General features: G+C 47.4%; 1 protein-coding gene across 6 annotated transcripts in view; it reads right to left on the bottom strand.

Moving 5' to 3' along the window:
• The window catches only part of MLC1 (modulator of VRAC current 1), a 103,855-nt gene that overhangs the window by 20,741 nt on the left and 61,926 nt on the right, over positions 1-21,188 (bottom strand). For 4 of the 6 annotated variants that reach the window (XM_069627864.1, XM_069627865.1, XM_069627862.1 and 1 more), the window contains exons 8-9: positions 13,068-13,184; positions 1,389-1,445 (exon numbers count right to left, since the gene is read on the bottom strand). In XM_069627864.1, coding sequence (XP_069483965.1) covers positions 1,389-1,445; positions 13,068-13,184 — 174 coding nt within the window. The remainder of the gene's footprint in view (positions 1-1,388; positions 1,446-13,067; positions 13,185-21,188) is intronic. The other 2 variants (XM_069627866.1, XM_069627867.1) reach the window with 2 other exon arrangements.

Raw genomic sequence — 21,188 nt, 5'->3', positions numbered from 1 at the left:
ATGCAAAGAGCAAGGGATAGGGAGATGGGACTAGAATAATGCAAGCGTTGCAAATTAGACGGTTTAGCGATTAGGTCCTTTGCATTTTGTGTTTCAATAAAATAGAGATAAACAAAGAACAATAATGAGCACAGATTGCTTCCCTCTTTCTCTCTTAGACGTTAAGAGGTAACAATTCATAGTTATGTTTAAGAAATACTTTGAATAACAATAGCATCATATATAACAATGTTACATGTATAACACCTGTGCACTGCAGCGAATTGCAAAAGTGGAAGGAGCAATGGGAAAAGAGAGAATATCATTAAAATCCATTAGGTGTGAGTGTAAGAGGTGTCTAACTCCAAAACTATGTTACATAATATTCTCTTCACACATAAATCATCTAGGTAAGCTTTCGCTTCACTGGCAACAGCTGTCCACGGGATGGCAGAGGTGGCTGCAGTTATTACGGGACAGCTATTCCTCTTAGAACTATCCTCAGGTTGGACCATTCTAAGCGGGTGCATACCAACCATGGCCCCTGACAATCCTTTCCCTTTGCTCCTTCTGCTAGGATAATCTCGCGCTGAAACCTGCCCATTATGAGGCGATCAATGTCACGAGTTGGGTGCAACATGTTCCTCGTCTCCAGTGCAATCACCGGTGTGCTATCGTGCCTAGCACACTGAACAGTCCGCCCTCATGTGGCTCTTTATTTGTTTATTTGTCAAAGCCACTTCCAGGATGGATAGGGAAAAGGGTGTATTCCAACCAGGCATTCTGAAGTGCTGGAATGCTATCCAAGTCCTATCGAGATCCCGTGACTCCATACTCTGTTAGCCTTCCCTAAATCTTAAAAGACACATTTGTTTAGGCTAGCTTTCCCTGAGTGGGTTTAGAAAGTGTCTGGTTAGGCTTTATCTTTCTTGATCTCTTACCCTTTCTGGTTTTCTCTTAATTATCATTGTTTCCCCATTTCTTTTTTTTTTACTTTGAGGGTAGTTGACATTGTGTAATATCTTGTAATTCTACTGGTCATTTATTGCACTGCCTTTGTGGTTAAGTGGGGGAGGCAGACACAACACGTAAGAGGGCAAACAAGACAGGAAAACAACCAAACCACTTGCAGCTTAAGATAACAGACTTTGCAAAAGGTTTTACTGAAACCTCAAATAGCCATAGCGATAGAGTTTTCTGTGATGGGGTCTAGGACATCCCCCAGATGTGCCTTGTGGATCGAGAGATCCTAACAAATCCATTTACAAAAATATACATTTTGATAGCATGTCTGAATTTGGAAAAGCTTTCCTGGGATCTCATATCAACTGTCTAGGAATTGTAGAGGAGGGGCCCTAAGAGGTCAGGGTCAATTGAAGGTCTTCCAGGTACTTCATTTATATACTTACTAAGCATTTACTCGGATATTCTGCTGCTACGTGGCTAGCAATGGCACTTGGAAAACACTAAAAAAGAAAGGTTTCAGACATTCAAAATCATGTTTGCAAAAAGTATTTACCAAACACAAAATATCAACTGAAGTCAAAGTCTCTGACAAAAAGCGATCTATATAACAGTACGTTAGTGTTCTGCTGCTCCTTCTCATATATGACCGATAAGGGTTTGAACTAATTTAACAGCCATATCTAGGATTTTATTTATGTATTGCATGTGTGGAGTTTCCAAACCCGAGGGTACCACGGCACTTGTACCAATACAGAGTAGGAGGTGTGTCAAGACAGATCAAATCTTACAGTAGGTATTAAGGACAAGATGGAGAGGCTGAATGTCACATCAGTTATATCTGTTGAACAGCCAGGCTTTTAGCAGTTTCCAGAATGTTGGGTAGGAGGATTTGTCTTTGATGCGCGGTGGAAGGGAATTCCAGAGGGTGGGTGCGGTGACAGTAAAGCTGGATCCTTCTGCTCTCTTCTTGTTGAATCTGGGTGTGAGGAGGGAAGTGGAGGGGGAAGAGCATCGGGTGCATGGGGTGGCCTTTCTGGTGACACAGTGGTTGAGGTAGGTGGGTGCGGTGCCGTGGATGCAGTGATAAGCGATAGTCAGGATCTTGAATTCAATGCAGCATTTGATGGGAAGCCAGTGGGCTTCGTGCCTAGCATGAGAGATGTTATCAGTGCATCCTATGCCCCAAGCTGGTTGAGTGCATTGTTTTGAAGTTGTTGAAGTTTAGAAGGTTCTTGGTAGAGGTGCCCATAAGTAGAGCATTGCAGTAGTCAACTTTATAATGGCTCTTTCGAGCGTTAGGCAATTGTCAGGTGACAGGAATGGTCAGCTGTGCTGGATGAGTTTAGTTGTGTAAGCGGCAGAGGACGAGAAGGCATTGACATGTTTGTACATGTTGATGTTTGCGTCAAGGTAAACCCCAAGCGTTATTACATGGCTCGAGGATGGGATAGAGTGCTATCGATGGTCAACGATGAGAATGCACGGTCAACTTTCTTCTGGCGATGGGGGGATTCCACGATGAGTATCTCTGTTTTTTCATTGTTTGGGCAAAGATGTTGACTTGCCATTGTGATGAATCCTGCAGAGTCCTCACAGAATTACCCCACCTAGAGTCTCCTCTGAGGTGGCCAGGGGAAGGCAGCTGGTACCTGGTCCGAACCCTGGGGGTGGTATTAGCTGGGTGGATGTCCTGGGAGAAGGCCACGAAGAGAATTGGATGCCTCTGTTAGTAGAGACATGATATTCAACCTCTTCTTTTGGGTGAGTTTTCTCTGATACTGGAAACCCTAATGGCTTGTTGTCATAGTAAGGCTTCCCTTCCCAAGATTACCCAAATAGTGAGCTCTGAAAACTCTTATGATAAACATTGGAATGATGTATCTAAGGATAAGGGGACCAATACCGCCACTTCTGATGATTATAAGTCCACCTTAGGTTTGAATCATAAAACCAAGAGTCAACCATTAATTCCTCCGAAACCTTGTCCTGAAATTTCTTTTTTTAAACCATTAAATCAGAGGGGATTAAATAATGTTAATGCCCTAGGTAATGGGATGAGGAAGAGGGAGTCCGGTGTATGGTGTTCACTGGAGTGCAAGCGGAGCATTAAAATCTGCAACTTCAGGAGACGAGAGCAAGGGAAACGTTACCAGAGCAGTCACACGCCAGTGCAAGTACGACAAAGGAAGAAGGAGCAGGGGGTGCAGTAGAGGCACATGTACATACCAGTGAGTTGGCCTGTGTCAGGTGACCCCTGGGCGCTCCACAGCAGACCGCTGACATCTGATAAAGATTTTGAAAACCAAACTATTGAACGGAAGACAATTAAGCACAACTCATATATTAAGAGAGATCATGTTGATGAACATTGTATCCACCATTGTCAAAGGGGCCGCAACTTGTATAGTAAGCGAGATCGAGTTGAGGAACATTGTAGCCACCATTGTCAAAGCCAAAAGGAGATAACATTTTATCAGAGCGTAAAAGAATATTGAAACTACCTTTGCCAAACCCAAAAGGGAAGAATATTCAAACATGGTGAATGTGCTTTAAAGGGAAGAGTACTTGTAGAAGAGAATTGTAATCAATATTGTCAAACCCAAAGAGGGGCAAGTAAGGAAACTCAGTATTGCCAAAGCCAACGAAAGGCAATTAAGGAAAATCAAGGATGGAAGAACAGAAGCCCTCCACCTGTGTATAGGCGCGTTACAAATACCATATCATATCATATCATGTAACAATTATCGAGCGGGAGAGGAATATAATCTTCATTGTCTGTGGTAAATGAAACAGAGTGAGAAATATTAAACTAATGTGTTGTGACCTATTCATGAAACAGTTGTTGGGTTTTACTTTTCCACATTAAGGACTGAAGTGTCAAGGGGGTGCTGTTGCACGAATCGAAAATGGCCGCCTGAGAGGAGAGCTCTGGATCGAGAGAAATTCTTTTTACAAATATATCCTGCCAGAACCAACATCCATAGAAGGAAATTGGAAAAGACGGTTGTAGATGGTCCACGGAACAAACCCTGGGAAAATCGGACATTTTCGCCGTATAACAACGGAGATATCCTATTTGAAGTTTACGGCGGCTGAGGGGCTGAGGCGCAGCCGCCTAGTGGCACCACGCACCGCCCATGCACAGCCAAGGACTCTGTAATTGCGAGCAGGCCAGGCGGGGGAGGGGAGTTGTGCCTACAACGAGACACGCTGCAGCGGAGACAACACACGGTGCAGTGGTGCCCCCCCACCCCCGTGAAGGAACATCCAACAGCAGCCGACTCGGCACAGATCGAGGAGGCTGTGAGAGCCGCCCAGCTGCACATCCAGATCCAAACGCAGCACTGTAGGAGACCCGCTTGGAGGCGCGACACGAGGCGCAGCGGACGGCTGCACACCCGGGGGCCAGAGAAACAGCAACGAAGGGGAAGCCGAGGGTGCATCGGACCGGGCCTCCCCAACCTCAGACATCCTCTTGGGTGAACGCACCTGGTGACCTACGGCGGAGGAGAGGTCCGTGAGAGTGGCAGACACCGCCATCCCCCCGCCAAGTAAGTGAAGAGCAGACACATCCTGGGCCCGGGGGAAGCGGCTGGGAGGCACCGGGGCCGCAAGAACAACCAAGGCACTATAAAGCCTAAATGAAAGCTGGGGAGAGCCATACATATAACGCTGGGGCGGACCAGATACAGGCACTCTACAATAATAAGGGTGTACTTTGGCTGTGGGCCCCCGCTTGCAGGAGGTGGGGTGAAGCCAACCCTACATCATGTACAAAACACCCTGTGCTGGGCAGAGGGGCTGGGGCAGTGACACCTCCCCCCATACTCATTCAACTCTCTTGCAGAATACTAGACTTACATATGCGGGAGAGCACAGTCCACCCTTAAAACGGGAGCAGTGACATATGGGCCGCACCAAAACAAAGGGAGCAGGAGGGAAAAAGACCGTCCCAATCGACTCCTTTGCCAGCTCCCAGCCGCATGCCATGACCGGGGGGACGCCTCAAACATCCGACAGCCAGGAAACGGATCCTTTGGATCGCCTGGCTACAATAGTGCAAAACAGATTCCTGGTGATAAACGTTAAGTTGGATGATATTGTGGCTGAAAGCACGGGTGGAAAAGGAGAGCACACGCATTACGGAGGCAGAGAATAGAATAAGCACAAATGAAGACACGATCTCACAGCACGGCCGCGATATAACCCAACTCAAAGCAGAACTGCGTAAGACCCAGAACAAGTGCGAGGATCTTGAATCTAGATCACGAAGAAATAACATTCGATTAGTCGGGGTTTCGGAAAAGTTTAGCAAGGGCTCCATGGAAAGACAGGTGGAAGATTTGCTTAAGGCGGTCCTGGGGACGAAATCCCTCTCAGACCACTTCCTCGTTGAGAGGGCTCACCGCACCCTTGCCCCCCCTCCGAAGCCGGGTGCTCCACCCCGCACCATAATAGCACGACTCCTCAATTATAGAGATCGGGACACAATACTTCGACTGTCTAGAGAAAAGGGAACCCTGCAATATGAAGAAAATAGAATACACATATATCCGGACTTTTCAGCAAACATACAATCGCAGCATAGATCCTATGAATTGGTCAAGAAACAGCTACGAATGCGCAATGTGCCCTACGCCTTAATCTTCCCTACATAAATGAGAATTCAGCATGGAGGAAGAGCCCATTTCTTTGAGAACCCTTCGGAGGCCATGGCATATGTGGAAGCCTCCATCCCACTTCCTCCCGAAGATCGAGGGGGAGATCAAAATACAAGACTAGCCGAGGGAAGAAGGGACCCTGCAGACTGAGGAAGGAACATCAATCCCGCAGCGAAAAAAGCTTGAAGAAATACTGTTATAGTTGGACTGGATCAAAGTTCATTGTTTTCCGAGCCATATAGCCTCCGACGAAGGCGGCCAGATGACCACAGCGGCAGTCCCTCAGGAAAAGTGCACCAGTTCTGGGGAATGCCCGGTGGGCAAGTTATGAGTGTTATGGGGCAGCATCATCAAGTTTGGGGGGATGATGCGGGTGGGGGTCAAGACACCAAGAACTGTTTAGCTATGTTGAGCTATACATGGAAGAAGAGGGAGGGGGTATGAGGAGAAGTTGGAACGGGGCAATTCAGGTTTTGAGTTTAAAAGTTATGTAGTCTCGCAGACGCAGTTTCTGCTCCCATTATGCGAACACTGGGACCGTTAGACACGATGGCTGGACATAACACACGTATGTGTAATGCCACAGATGGGTTATGAATACCACTTCTATCCTGGAACGCGCGAGGGCTAAACAACCCGATGAAGGCCAGGAAGGTCGGGAATTACATTACCAGGTATAGCCCTCAGATTGTGATATTGCAGGAGACTCATGCACAGGGAGCCGTAATCATGAAAATATTGCCTAAATGGGGGAAGCTACGATACTATACGGACTATTCATCTCAGTCCAGGGGAGTTATTATTCTAATACACCCCTCATTGGGGTTCCAGACTAAGGGGCATAAGATAGACCCACTGGGAAGATATGCCCTGGTATGGGGAGAAGTAGCGGGTAAACAAATAACACTGGTCAACACATATGGCCCCAACATTGATGATCCGGACTTTTACTTAAATATATATGAAATAATAAATAAACTAGATGTATCCATGGTCATATGGGGAGGGGATTTCAATGTGGGACTAGACCCCACATTAGACAGATCCAGCACGAAAATGAGAATGCCCACCAGAACGGCGCTCACATTGGGCCAACTACTCACACAAATGGCAATGGTGGATGCATGGCGTATATTACACCCTGATGCCAAACGATACACCTATTACTCCTCTGTGTCACAAGACCTATCGGAGGCATTGCAGACCTTTGAAATCCTACCCCGTACACTATCTGACCTTTCCCCCGTGCTGTTGGAGCTTAAATTTAGGGATATCCCCAGACCAGCAAAGAGATGGAGAATGCCGGGAGGGATACTTAGTGACCCAAATGTGGTGGAATCTTTGCGAATTGAAATAGATGAGTTCTTCGCCAACAATATTGGGACGGTGGAACGGATCTCCACGGTTTGGGAGACCTTCAAGGTTTGGGCTAGGGGGACATTTATCTCGAAATCCACGGGTCTCCTAAAGGGTGTAAAAAGAGAGCTCGAGGCGGTGGAGAACACATAAAAAAACCTAGAAGAAGTTTATAGCCGCACACATGATAGAGATACCCTTGCATCAATTTACAAACACATAAGGGACTTCGATGACCTGGCCGCCAGAGAAATACGATATCTGGCAGCCCCTGCCAGAGCACGCAGATATGGTGAAGAGAACAAGGCGGGTAGAACATTGGCCAACCTTATCAAACATGAGAAGCAACCACATCCGATCACCAGCATACAAACGGCACAGCAGGATGTGGTGACAAGTGAGAAGGGGATAAACGGGGAATTCGTCAAATTTGACCAAACACTATATGCAAATAAAGACAGGAAAACAAGTGCTGAGATAAAGGCCTATTTGGCGACACTGGAGCTCCCCAAACTTCCGCTCGAAAATAAATTGGCTCTAGATCAGCCGATCACTGTGGAAAAAGTTAACAAGGCGATTAAGGACCTCTCATCAGGTAAAGCACCTGGCTCTGACGGTCTGGGGGTCGAATTTTATAAGGAGTTCCGTGCACAACTAGTGCCTATAATGCTCAGAACCTGGGAGGCAGCGCTAGAGGGAAACATATTGCCCCCAACAATGAGAGAGGCTATAATAACCGTACTACCCAAACCCTGATGCCCACCCTGCGATGTGTCGTTGTACAGACCCCTTTCGCTTATTAATGTGGATGCCAAAATTTTTGCGAAGGTGCTGGCGAACCGAATGTTACCCTGTCTCCACGTTGGTTCACCCTTACCAGAATGGATTCATCCCCCAAAGGTCCACGGCCTTAAATCGCCGCAGATTATTTAGTATAATAGCACAGATCGATCCAGACAGAAGTGCAGTCGCAATAGCCCTCGACAACGAGTAGGCGTTCGACTCCGTCTCATGGGTATATCTCCTTTTGGTTCTCGAAACGTTTGGGGTGTCTCCGAATTATTCCAACTGGGTAGGGGCACGCGGCAGGGCTGTCCATTCTCGCCCATACTGTTCGCCTTGACCATTGAACCCATGGCAGCGGCAGTCAGATTGAGGCATAGAGACAAGGGAATAAATGAAAGGCCCCATCCAGTTAATCTCACTATATGCCGATGACACACTCTTATATGTCCGTGAGTCAGAAAGAAATATAGCACCCATAATGACCGACATACATGAGTTTGCCGAATACTCGGGATATACCATAAACAATGCTAAGTCAGAAATATTCCCGCTCACCCCCCTACTAAGTGCCCAGCCAATACCTGCGAACTTAAATGGTCGGAACAACACTTCAGATATCTGGGGTCTTAATATCCAGTAGTAGACACACTCTGTATACTGATAATCTCAAACAGGCACTGCTAACACTGAACACTAAGCTACAGATTTGGAGGCACCTCCCCATATCGCTGCATGGCAGGATAGCACTCCTTAAAATGGTAGCCCTCCCTAAGCTGCTATTTTTTTTTTGTAAATATACCCGGCACTGGTGGACTTCTGGAGAAAGGTGGCCGAGATGCTGACGGAAATCACACAGATACCCCCACAGCTGACTCCTCAAAAATATTTATTTGGAGACATTGGTAAATTCTCTGAGAAAACCAGAAGATTATTTAATATCTCATGTGCGGTGGCTAAGAAGTGTATATTACAGGCCTGGAAAAGTGCTACACCACCAAGCATGACCACTTTCCTGCGGGAACTGACCTATGTTAATGAGTGCGAGGAGTAATACGTTCTAACCCAGCCGGGGCAAGCAGGCCAAAGGACATTTGGGGCCCCTTCCGCATGTACCTGTGTGTAATGCTCTCTGAGGTTGAAACCTCCATGTAACAATGTTTGTAAGAAATGAAACTGATATATAACTTGTGTATATTATGGGAATGTAGCTGCTGTAACTGTTAGGACCACTGTTAATCAATAAAAAGATTTTTTTTTAAAAAGGACTGAAGTGTGGACAGTTGGAAGCGACAGTTGGAAGCAAGCCTCACCACAGAGTACTTGTAGTAGTGGTAGTACTTTTATCCTGGCTGGCGAGTATACCAGTAAAGTGGTTAGCCCTGGCAGGTTAGTGGACCAGGAAGAAGATAATGGAAGTACTGCAATGTGGTAGAATGCTGTGGTGGCAAAAAAGTGGCAACCCCATTTATTGAAAACCGAGGAACTGTGGTAAAACCATCCTGACAGAACTTTGTTTGTTTATCAAGAACTGATGTGCAAGTTGTTGTGTTTTTCAAAGAAGACAAATTATATTGAAAACTGATGAACTGTGGTAAAAACATCCTGACAGAACTGTGTTTGTTTATGAAGAACGGATGTGCAAGTTGTTGTGTTTTTCAAAGAAGACAAATTATATTGAAAATTGACTGGAAGTGAGAAGACAAAGGGTGTCATCACGAGTTGGGCCATATCCCGCTGGCATACCAACTGGGCTAATAGTGTTACCGCCACCAGGTCCGGCGCTATCAAGGGTTGGGCGGTAATGGGTATTCCCAATTGGGGCCATTGATCCCAATTGGGCATTTTTGGCGCAATTAGCATGCGCTAATAGCGCGGCGCTAATTGTGCCCGAAAATGGGCGTTAAGTTGGTGCATTTACTCCCAGCGTAGAGCAGTAATAGCGTTACTGCTGCATTTAGGGGGCTATTGCCCAACTCATGATGAGGCCCAAAGTCTTTTGTTTATTAAGCAAGAACTGTGAAACTTTGCAAGTATTTTGAGGAGTAACAAATTCTGTTTAACACTAAGACATTTCAAGTGCCAAGTGAAAGACTTATGGAGCGAACACAAGTTTGTGTTGTATTTGGAAAAGAACTTGGCTATTGAAAGGAACTTCCTTGATTTGAACTTTGGTTTGGGCAATCCTGAATTAATCCTGGGGAAGGGGGATCCCACCCTGGTTAGAAGGATACATGTTTGCAAAGTTTGTTTGAATCTAACTGTTATTTCTTGCCATAGGGTACCTGTATTATTTGTTGTGTGTATAAGTGTAAGGGGAAGATACCTTTTTATAGTGTTTTCCTTTAGTTTTAGTTGGACAGATAGGCAAATCCTCGTTAGGTTAGGGAAAGTGAGGCATTTAATCCACCCTTATTATTTAATAAAATGGCGACTTATGAAAAAACTCTATCTACTTGTCCGCTTTGCGTTTCTGACCCCTCACAACATCCAGTACTGGATGATGCCATCGATCTGATTAATGGTGGCAGTGTCTTTGATGTAATTACCCGTGGTGAGTAGGAGAATCGTCAGCCGAGGTTGTCTAGGAGGTCAAATAAGGGTTTGGTGTATATGTTGTACAGAGTGGAGGAGACGCAAGAGCCTTAAGGGACGCCAATGGGAACCGGGTAGGATCAGCAGCCGCTTCACCGATGAATACTCTGGATGTGCGTTCACTCAGGAAGGATTTTATCCATGTGGATGCCTCTGGGGTAAAGTGGAACTTGGTGTTGAGGTGCTGACAATGTATGTAATGGTCGACAAGATCAAATGCAGCAGAGAGATCAAGGAGGAGCAGGAGGCCTATTTTGCCCCTGTTGCTGAGAATCTCTAGTTGTATTTTAATATCAAGGGGGGCTGTTTCAGTACTGTGTTTGAGTCTGAGGTCTGATTGGCGGGATCCAAGCATGTTAATATTCGAGAAAGGATTAAATCTGGGTATACGCTGTGCGGTCTAGTATTTTGAGGAAGAAGGGGACTGTGGTGGCCAGTAATTGGTGGGGAGGGTGGGATGAAGGGTCGGTTTCTTGAGTAGTGGAATGACCTAACCTTCTTTGATGCATGGAAGGATAGTCCCTGTGGTAAATGAGGCCTTGATGAAGTAAGCGATGATGGGGGTTAGAGTTTCCAAGCAGTGTTTAAAGATGTGCGCTGGGCAGATGTCCCCTTTGTAATGGGTGGGTTTGAGAAGCTGGATATTTTTGGTGATATCTGTAGGGGTGACTAGTGAGAATTTGGTAGGAAGTTGGGATCAGAGGGGCCAGATGGGAGTCAGAAGTATGACCAGGTAGGGCCAGGGAGTATGACAGAATGCATTCTTGCAACTTTATTTAACAGAACTTGGACCTTTTTGTTTTGTTCCTGAGTTACTTTGATCATTTTTCCAAAACCTGCATGCCAGTTTATATCTATTTCTATGACTTTCCAGTAAATGTTGGTCATTGCCTTGTCTTTCCTGCATGTTTATTGCTAAGTGTTACAAAAGGTATAGGTTTTATTGTTGCAGAGATTTTATATCCGCTTCTCAAACTGTCTCTCATTACCGGTGGATCTGCTGCTGTCGGTTTAAAGCCCCAGTCTGACTCACCCTGCAAAGTCACCATTCAGAAACCACAGGTTTACATGGGACTGACCAATACAATCAGGCATTTTCTTTTCAATGGGGATTCTTTTGTTAAGGGGAATGGCTGACATCCATCACTAATACATTTCCCTCTGTTGTTCCCCCATGCTTAGATCTTTTGACATAAGAAGACCTGACTTCATCCTGTGAGGTGCCCAGGAAGTTCCTTTTACATACAGGCGGGATCTGGGGGGAAAGAGTTCTTCCCAGAGTTCTCAGCACCTTTTATTCCGTAGATTCTGCTTGTGTGTGCACACTGCATGGTTTCCAAGAGCTTGGTGTGTCACAGCTCCTGACAGTTTCAATTTTCAGATAATTTAGATGTACTGTGGTAGTGTCCACTCAAACAAAATATGTTTCTGCCTGTCCCTGAACCTTTTTAACCCTTAAACAACCTTACACATTTTGGGTTGGATTGTGGTCTGTCATAGTGCTAGAACGAGTAAAAAGTATTCCGAACACACGTGGCTTGATAATGTAAATTCGTAATGACTTACACACCCAAAACATTCACACACACTGCATCCTCATTCACACAACACACGCACTCACACCCATACATACATACACCATTCACATGCATGCATGCACTCATATACATACATAATCACATCAACACGCATGCCCACACTCAGACATGCACACATAAAAAAAAGACATTCTTACACCTTCTCTCTCTGTCACACTACATTCTCCACACGTGCACCCACCAAGAACATTCACACACACTTCATTCTTCTTTACACAACGGCATATGCACTAACAACCACCCATCCATAGACACATTCCATATATTCATACACATTAGGCAGACACTCATCTGACACACATATAAACATTACACAAATGCACAAAGAACACAATCTCTTACCTGTTTCCCCTGTTGGGTCCTCCGCAATGTTCCGTCTCCAGGCCTCCAGCTCCTGCACTTCACACAGACAGGAACCGCAGCTCTCCAGAGCTTCCTGGTCCTGTATGCGTGGAGGATGGGAGCACAAGGCCTGGAGACTGGGCCACTCTGGCAATAATTCTGACGTGTGCGGGGAACCTAGAGGCTGCTCCGTCCCCCCAGGGCAAGTCAGGCAGTGCCCATGACGTGCCCATGGGAGGCGAGGAGCCCCTTCCCATACTGTCAGAGAGCCACAGCCAACCCCATGCCAGCCATCACCCTGACTTAGGCCAGTCAAGTTAAGGGCTATGCTGCACCCCCCCGCCGCCCTTGGACATGGGGCAGCAGGGTTGCGGGAGACCGACTACACTAGTGGAGGGGTGCTAAGTGAGGGGGTCCAGGGTGCCCTCCCCATAATGTCCCCATATCCATCATCCACTACCTACGGGAATTTACAGCCTCCCTTGATCACCCCCACTTGATGTCTCCAGATTGAGGCTGGGGACTTCATGACACGTCCCCCGTCCCAGGAGGGGAATACAACATTCAGAAAGGTGTGTTGTGGCGAAGGCTTCCTACGGAATCCTTACTTAACAACTCAATCTTGACTGTAAGGAAAGTGACCAAAATTGGCCAAAAAAAAGTCTTTTCAATTTGATCAGACAAGCAGGATTCTAGTGGAACTAGAACGTTAGTTAATTTGAGGTGCAAATAACATTATAACATTATATGGCAAAGTCTTTCGAGAAGCAAAAGGTTTTATACTCACAGCCACTAAGATCCAGAACAATGTCACAGAAAGATACGGGCTAGGGGCTAATGCATCAATATTCACTGCAATTATTCCACCAAACACTGCAGAGATCCCAACAACCAACTCAATGACCTGTTAATAATGTGCAATAAAAAACAAGAAGAAGAAACGTTCAGATTCCGGGAAATAGCACTTTATTTAAAAAGTTCAAAAGTTTTAACTCTTGTATGTTGAAATGATTTCCCTTATCTGGATAGTAAAATATGTACAACTGTTATATCCAAAGACAGATATACACCAAAAATACGCCAAATGTTATATATTCAATTCCAGTCAAAAGTAATTGGACGAAAATATTTTCCCCATTAACCCAGTATTTCACCATGGTTTTCACTTCAGAAAACAAATATATGTATTGTTTTTTCCACATGGGTGATCTCACTGTGCCTCATCTATTAATTATAGATAGACGTTGCTAGAGGTACATACAGGTACCATGCACATGCTTGTGGCGAGGAGGAAGTCTCTGGATGTCGTAGAAACTCCATGGAGCAATAGAGAATTTGTCTTTGATTGAGAAATTGGGCCTCATTACGAGTTGGCCGGTCCGGAATCAGTTGTTTCTGTGAAGGCGGTGAAACCCTTTCCGCGAATACAAGCATGCGGTAATAAGGTGCAATTACGGGAGGTAGGTCGCGCACACCAGACCATTGCGAAAACGGTGTCATCGCCATAACGCAAACACCGACGGAGACGGATGCACCGTGCAACATGGCAGCGGTACATCCGTATCTGCCACCGCCGTCCCAGAAACGGAAATACCGGTCCCAGAAACACTCTGATCGCAAAAACCGGAAAGAGAGCAGAGGCCATTACTTAAACCACAATCCACTGCCATACTCAGCAACCATTGGGCCTACACCTACTGTGAGTTGATCCAGACAACCAACAGGATGACATCCCGCATACGAGCCACACGGCAGCGCAAACCCCACTTCAGCAAGGCTGAACTAACAGTGCTGGTCGAGCACATTGTTGACAATGCGCCACTGTTTTTTAGAACCGATCAAAGGTGCAACACACAGCAGCGGCACAAGGAAAATTGGGCAGCCGCTGCACAGAAGTGCACAGCAGTCGGCGTGACAGTGCACACTGTCAAAGACTGCCACAAGCGCTGGGACGATCTGCGGCTTTGTGTACCCAACCTAATGGCAGCACACCGGCAGCACAGTACCAGCACAGGAGGAGGACCTGCTTCGCCTCTGAAGCTGCAGACCTGGGAGGAGAGGTGCAGCAGTGTCATGCACCTCGAGGGGTGAGTTCACAGAGTGCAAAGCCATGAGTGTGAATGATGGAATCCCCCTCTGCCCCACTCAGGGGCTAGAGGCACACAACACATCCACCAATGACCCACAACCCCCTGCGCCCCAGTCAGGGGCTAGAGACACACAACACATCCACCAAAGATCCACAACTCCCCCTCCCCTAGTCAGGGGCTAGAGGCACACAACACATCCACCAATGACCCCCACCCAGTCAGGGGCTAGAGGCACACAGCCATGTGACAACACCACCAGGACAGGCAGACGGCGTGCAACTGTGTGAAAGCCGTGATCCACACACCTGAGTGCATCACCCATCAAATGTGTGTACATGCAAGTGGACCAAGTATGAGGAGTGTGTTGCATGTGATTGCCCCATTCACATCCTGCCTCATAACTAACAGCATGCCCTCCATTCCCCCACAGGCACATCAATCGACAGTGACTCGGCACAACAGTCAACATCAAGGGGGCCTGCACGTGGCCATCGTACACAGACATCCCGGGATGCCACTGCCACCACCTCTGGCACACAACCATCTGCCACACCGACGGTGGCTACGGACACCTCCATTCCCGCTGCACCTGAAGTGCGGCAAGTGGCAACCGAGGACACACCTGCTGCCACTTCTGTCACACCCATCAGTGGGCGGCCAACTCAAAGCGACAATGACGCAGCCAGCGTCGACAGTGCGCCAGGGGAACAGGGCACTGATGCACCCGACAATGTGGATGACGGGGGCAACATCACTCCCGAACAGGTGGTCATATTCAGCCCCATGGGACCCCACAGTCCATTCCGCTCCCCCACACCTTCACTCATGGAACTCAGCGCCCGCCTTCTGTGCATTGAGGAGCACCAAGCAAGCCTAACGCAGCTTGTGGAGCAGCAACAAATGGAGGCCAGACTAAAACGTGAGGAGGCTTCATTCCAATGGGAGAGCAGTGCCACCTCTGTGCGGCGGCTATCACATGCAATCGGGCGATTTGCAGCAACGAACATGGTCCTATCACGGAGTGTCAGGGAGGGTAATAATATTATGTCAAATATCGCAGAGACAATGCTTGTTGCCCAACAGGCTTTCCTGGGTCATGTGCCACCTGCGAACCCGGCAGTGCCATCTGCCAGCAGCACACCCTCCAGTTCAGTGAGCAGTAGTCCCCGGAGGAGGTCTTCACGGCTGTCAGGACAATCTGGAAAGGACATGTACGGGCACAAGCGCGGACGGAAATAGGATGTGCATTGTTGAACTGTCGTCCAAACAGTTGTGATGGGGGCGTGGTTGGTGGGTGGGTACTTTGGGGAGGGGAGGGTGGTCCTTAGCGTGGTAAGTAAGTTGGGGCCTGGTTGGTGGGTGGGTACGTTGGGTAGTGGGGCTGGTTCTTAGTGGCGTAAGTCAGTTGGGGCCTGGTTGGTGGGTGGGTACGTTGGGGTGGTGGGGATGGTCCTTAGTGGGGTAAGCCAGTTGAGGCCTGGTTGGTAGGTGGGTACATTGGGGAGGTGGGGGGGCACGTGTGTACTTGATTCCTATCCAATTCCCGTCACCCCTGTTAACTTGTAAATACACTATTGTGAAAATGCAAATGACGAGTGGACAATCTTGATTTCTTGTGTCTACAAACCATTTAATGTTGTGCCACCACATGAAGTGCTGAATGTGCATAAGAAGTGTATAAAAAGAAATTGTGGATGAGTGCTGCACGTGCATGTTGTCCATCAATGGCACCCCGGCCTGGCAGTGCACCCATTCCATCACCATCACCATCGTCATCATCATCATCATCAGCCTCGATGTCCGAGGGCAGTGGAATGTTCCTGCGTATGCACAGATTGTGCAGCATCGCAAATGCAATTACCATTTTCCCTGTCTTCACCAGGCTGTACTGCAATGAGCCACCAGATTGGCTCAGGCAGCGGAAGCTGGGCTTCAGTAGTCCAAAGGCACGCTCCCGTGTGCGTATGCGTGACCTGTTATAGGCCTCCTCATGCCTGTTCCTTGGCCTTCGTATGGGCGTCATCAGCCAGGGCGTGACTGCGTATCCAGCATCACCTGCATGGAAGTGTAAGCAGGGGCACATGTTAGTGTTTGTGGTATTGCTGTCTGAATCAGATGCAGTACAAAGATGCCCAGTTTGGTAATCCGTTGTGTGATACATCTGTAGAGCACACTTGGATCACATTACCATGCAGGGGTCAGTGATGGTTGCATTTGTGGATTGATATCGGGCAAAAGACATGTTGCGCACATGTCAATGCCCATGGGTTCAGATGTGGTGGGTGACTATGGCATTGTGATGTGATGGGCAGACCTGCATCAGGCAGACACAGGTCACTGTGCAGATGTGAGCAATGCACACTGCACATCGTGTGCATGGAGGTAGCACAGGAACATTGGACGGGGGAGGGACTCACATCCTCATGTCAATATTGCATGTAGTGCCACCAGATGGCTAGGGTGTGCATGGAGGTAGGCAGGGCATGTACTCGCGTGCTGAGGCAATTTCAAATTTTATGCGTTGAACTGTGTAGAATCTGGTGCTTGTCCATTACATTGAGCAGGGGTCATGCATTGGCAGTTGTACTTACCCTAATGCCTGGGACACTGTGGCCCTTCACTACCCCCTCCTCCCCCCAATACACAGAGGTCATGCAGTGGCAGTTGTACTCACCCAATAGCCATGTGTTTTGTCACGCATGTCGTTTCATGTAGCGTGGCAATGTAGAATTCCGTAAGACCATTGAGTCGTGTGTAGACGGCAGGAAACGTACACAGCAATGGGTGATCACTTGTCTGGCTTCGCAGACCATCTGGACATTCAGTGAATGGAATTGTTTCCAATTGCGGTACACCGCCTCGATTACATGTCCAACCGTCAACTCCATGTGCGTGCAGTCTATTGCACCTATGCAAATGGGCATGCCTGTATTTGCATGGAAGGCCAACTTGGTGGCAATGACCTGGGCAGGGGTATGGGGTAGGGAAATGTACTCTGACGCATGGCGCAGCAGCGCATCCAGTACCTGGACAAGTATTCTGAAAAAACAGGGTTGGGACATCCCGTGCAGCTCCCCAACAGTGTGCTGATATGTTCTGGTTCAGAGGAAATGCAGTACCGAGACTACCTTCAGCAGGGGGGATTGCAGTCCGGATGGCAATGCGGCTGCTGATGTCCTCTTCAATCAGGGTGACGATGGATACGATTGGGGCCCGGTCAATCCTGTATAGTGTGTGGATTTGACCTGGGGTCAGGTTCCAGGGTGAGGCCATGTTGCGGGGTATTGCTAGCTGCCTGCGGGGAGGTGCTGGCTGCCTGCGGGGAGGTGCCAGCAGCACGTTTATGTTTGGGATGGGCACGGAGTTCACGTTTTGCCTCCTGCACCTGCGCCTCCTTCTTCTCTGCCCCACTGCTGCCACGATGTGCACTGCCGCTTGTAGGTTCCCTAGCCCAAATGCTGCTACAGTGGCTGACAGCATGGTTGTGCTGGAAGGTGGCCTGGGTGTGGCCCTTTTGTAGGCTCCCAGTGGCCTATGCGGTGCTGCTCCCCTCATTTTGCACATCTGGGGCCTGATTCAGCTCACCTGCCACTGTTTAACGTCATGTCCGCGGTGCCGACGATACCGCCACAATGTTCACGGTGTTTCCGCCACTTTAGTGGCAGTGTTTCCATGTCCGTACTACTCGTAATGTGCACAGTGTTGCGCAACGCCGGTGACTGGGGGTGCGCCGGCGAGTCGTCACGCTGTTTCCACAAACGGAGCTACCGGGTGCATTGACACTGCGGGGGTCGCTTTGCAGTGATGGTTTTTCTGGGAGCGCGGGTCGGGATGAGCCGGTCCGGTATATGTTGCCGGTAAGGTTTTACCAGTAATGTAGAATCCGGACTGCCCAACTCGTAATGAGGCCCACTGTCTTTTGGAAGGTTTGGTACAGCAAATGTTGTCCATTTAGAGCGAAATAAAGGATGCAGTGGCCTGTAGTTGGATTAGTGAAGGTTGGGGGCAGCAGTGCTTTCTAGGGTGGAAGGAGGTGGGATAATGTGGTGTAAGGCTGCAGAAGTAAGGCTCGGACACAAAGGTGACATAGGTTTGGTTATAAACTTTTATTAACTATCAAAGGGGTTGGAAAAACAGCCTCTCAGTCCCTAAAGCTAAGAGGGGTTTTCCTGCCTCTAGGAAATCTAATGACAATGCCCTGATGTCAATTAAATTGGCAGTCACTGTTGTGTCCAAAAACCCTACTTCTGACCCTAACACTAGTAACTCAAATCCAGTGTGCAATGAAGACAGTTCGTGTCAACAAAAAAGTCCCAATGTCTCTAGTTGTCAAACTAAATAAATGCAACTTTTTTCTCAATTTAAGATTCCAATAATTAGGGATTTGCTCCTTTCCTGTAGATTTCTTCTTATCCCATCTGGCAAGCTAGGTGCTCATCTCCCCCTCATGTAGTTTCCTTTTCATTAGATGCAAAATACAAAGTTTCCAGCTTTCAGCAAACATATCTGTGGAAATTATAATGGACAGTCACTGTTAAATGTATATTTTCCTCTTCTTGAGTCCCGGACACAATAAATCCATGAATGTTGTTTACTTTACTTTTACACCTTCAAATGGGTGCAAGGCCCAGACTCACAATGATGAATTATACCAGCTTGGTGTACTCTCCTGCCAAGCATATAGTCCTTCTTGTTTATCTCTTTTGGTTTCAGGGTCTCAGACCCTGTTATTAGTTGGCTCTCATATGGGTGCAGGTCCCAGACTCGCAATGCTGTTTCACAATAGAGCCAGGCAAATAGACATGAACCAGCTGCGGTTGTCTATTTAATTATAGAAGAACATAAACTATTATTGTGATGATCTGCTACAAGAGGTTGTGAAATAGGACCATTTGCCTCTCAGGTCCACCAAACCATACAATTTACAAATACACAACTGCACGGCGCATGAACTGACTTTTGACGGAAACACAATTTATTCAAACGAACCAGCCGGCACGTGTTTCGGCTTCCCTGTCTTTATCTAGGCTGTGTGGTAAACAAAATAAAACACAGTACAGAAATATTCACAGCAATTACCAAGATTTGGAACAATTAGGATTGAAACATAAATAACACAAAGTATCATTGGAACAACCAAGGGAAACAAAACCAAGACATGTAGGGTCGAAGAACCAAAAATAGTCATCACGTGAATTTAAAAAAACTATTGTCAGCAAACAATACACACACACTATCCACAGAAGTTAGCACATAAATCATACAGAGAGAACCAATCAAAAGACACATCCCAACAAAAAAATCATAGAAGAGAAAAGAGATAAAAGGTTAAGGCAAGAGACAAAAAAATAAATACATGAGTTACTCCACAGATCAATTCAACAGAACCACTTGTTAGCTAAACCATAGATGGCATCTGAGCCATGCAATGGGGGGACATGCTTAATCATGCATTCAGGCCAAAGTGAAGATCATCTAAATGAGAAAACCACAACTGTCCCAGATGTCAGTCAGCAGAGCGTCCGTGGGGTCTCTGGAAGGTTTGTTCATTGTGGTTCTTGAGTGCAACAGAGAAATAGCAAAGTTTTGGTATTCACGGTTAGCACAGAATACTTGTATCCCGTGTGAGAAGACTGAAGTTATTACGTGGCAGCTGCACACAAAACTGAACAGAGGTGTGCCAACACACTGCGTCGGTGCTCAGAGTGGGACAAAAGTATCTGAGAAGCACGAAGAGCAAAATATGGGGCTAAGCAAAACAGAGTCGGATGGTAAGCCAGGGTCCGGTAATAAAGGCAAGCATTATTGAGGAGGAGACAGAAACGGGGTAATCCAGATTCTGAAGTCGAATAACAGTCCAAAATTCAGGATACGAGGAAATCCAGCAGATATCAAGCGTGACTTAACACAAGGACAGAAAGTAACGGTTAAGGAGCACTTAGGCAGCGTTCACTTCCTGTATATGTAGCCGCACAGCAGGGAAAAGGGAAAGCATGTTGCGTGTAAGTCACGTGACTATCCCCGACCCGGGAATGCTGGGAGATGCAGTTTTTACGGTATTGGCAATCTCCAGACCCTTGTGGAAGCAGATCGTAGTGACGGCGGGATGGAGCGAGTTACGACACCATGGAGGTCATTACGACCTCGACGGTAAGGAGTTGACGGTGCCGGTAAAGGTGCTGGAGCCGTCAACCCCTTACCGCCCTATTACGAGGTCTCGTCGTGGGACCCGCTAAGGACGTCTGGTAAAACCAGGCGTCCTTAGCAGGTCCCGCGAGGAGACCAGCATGCTAACAACGGGCACGTTATGAACGGGTCCGTTGTTAGCATGCTCCCCATTCCCATTGAGTCCTATGGGGGCTCGAATGGGAATGGGGATGTACCGGGTCCGGGTTCCTTGAATGAGGAATTACCGGGCTCTTCAAGGTTGGAATGGCCAGGTAATTCCTCATTCAAGGAACCCGGACCGGTACCCGGTAAGGGGGTAGCCATGCCGCTATTAGCGGCCTGGTTACCTCCTACCGTGTAATGACCCCCATGTCTTTTAATGAGCTTGATTAGTGGAGCCAGGTATATGTTGAAATGTAATGGGAGAAAAAGATGATACTTGTGGTACTTCACAGGTGGATTCCCTTTCGGTGGATTTGAAAGGTTTGATCCATATGGTCTCTGTTCTGTTTGTTAGGAAGGATTTAATCCATAGTAAAGTAGGTCAGTGATTCCTATTTCTTCCAATCTCCCGATGAGGATGTCGTGGTTGACTGTGCCAAATGCTGCGGGGAAATCCAGACGTATTAGAGCTGTGCTTTTGTCTGAGT

Source organism: Ambystoma mexicanum, chromosome 12, assembly GCF_040938575.1.
Source record: "Ambystoma mexicanum isolate Mex_15411 chromosome 12, UKY_AmexF1_1, whole genome shotgun sequence".
NCBI classification, from domain to species: Eukaryota; Metazoa; Chordata; class Amphibia; order Caudata; family Ambystomatidae; genus Ambystoma; species Ambystoma mexicanum.
The sequence above is the reverse complement of the archived record's forward strand: the minus strand, read 5'-3'. Positions and strand labels throughout refer to the sequence as shown.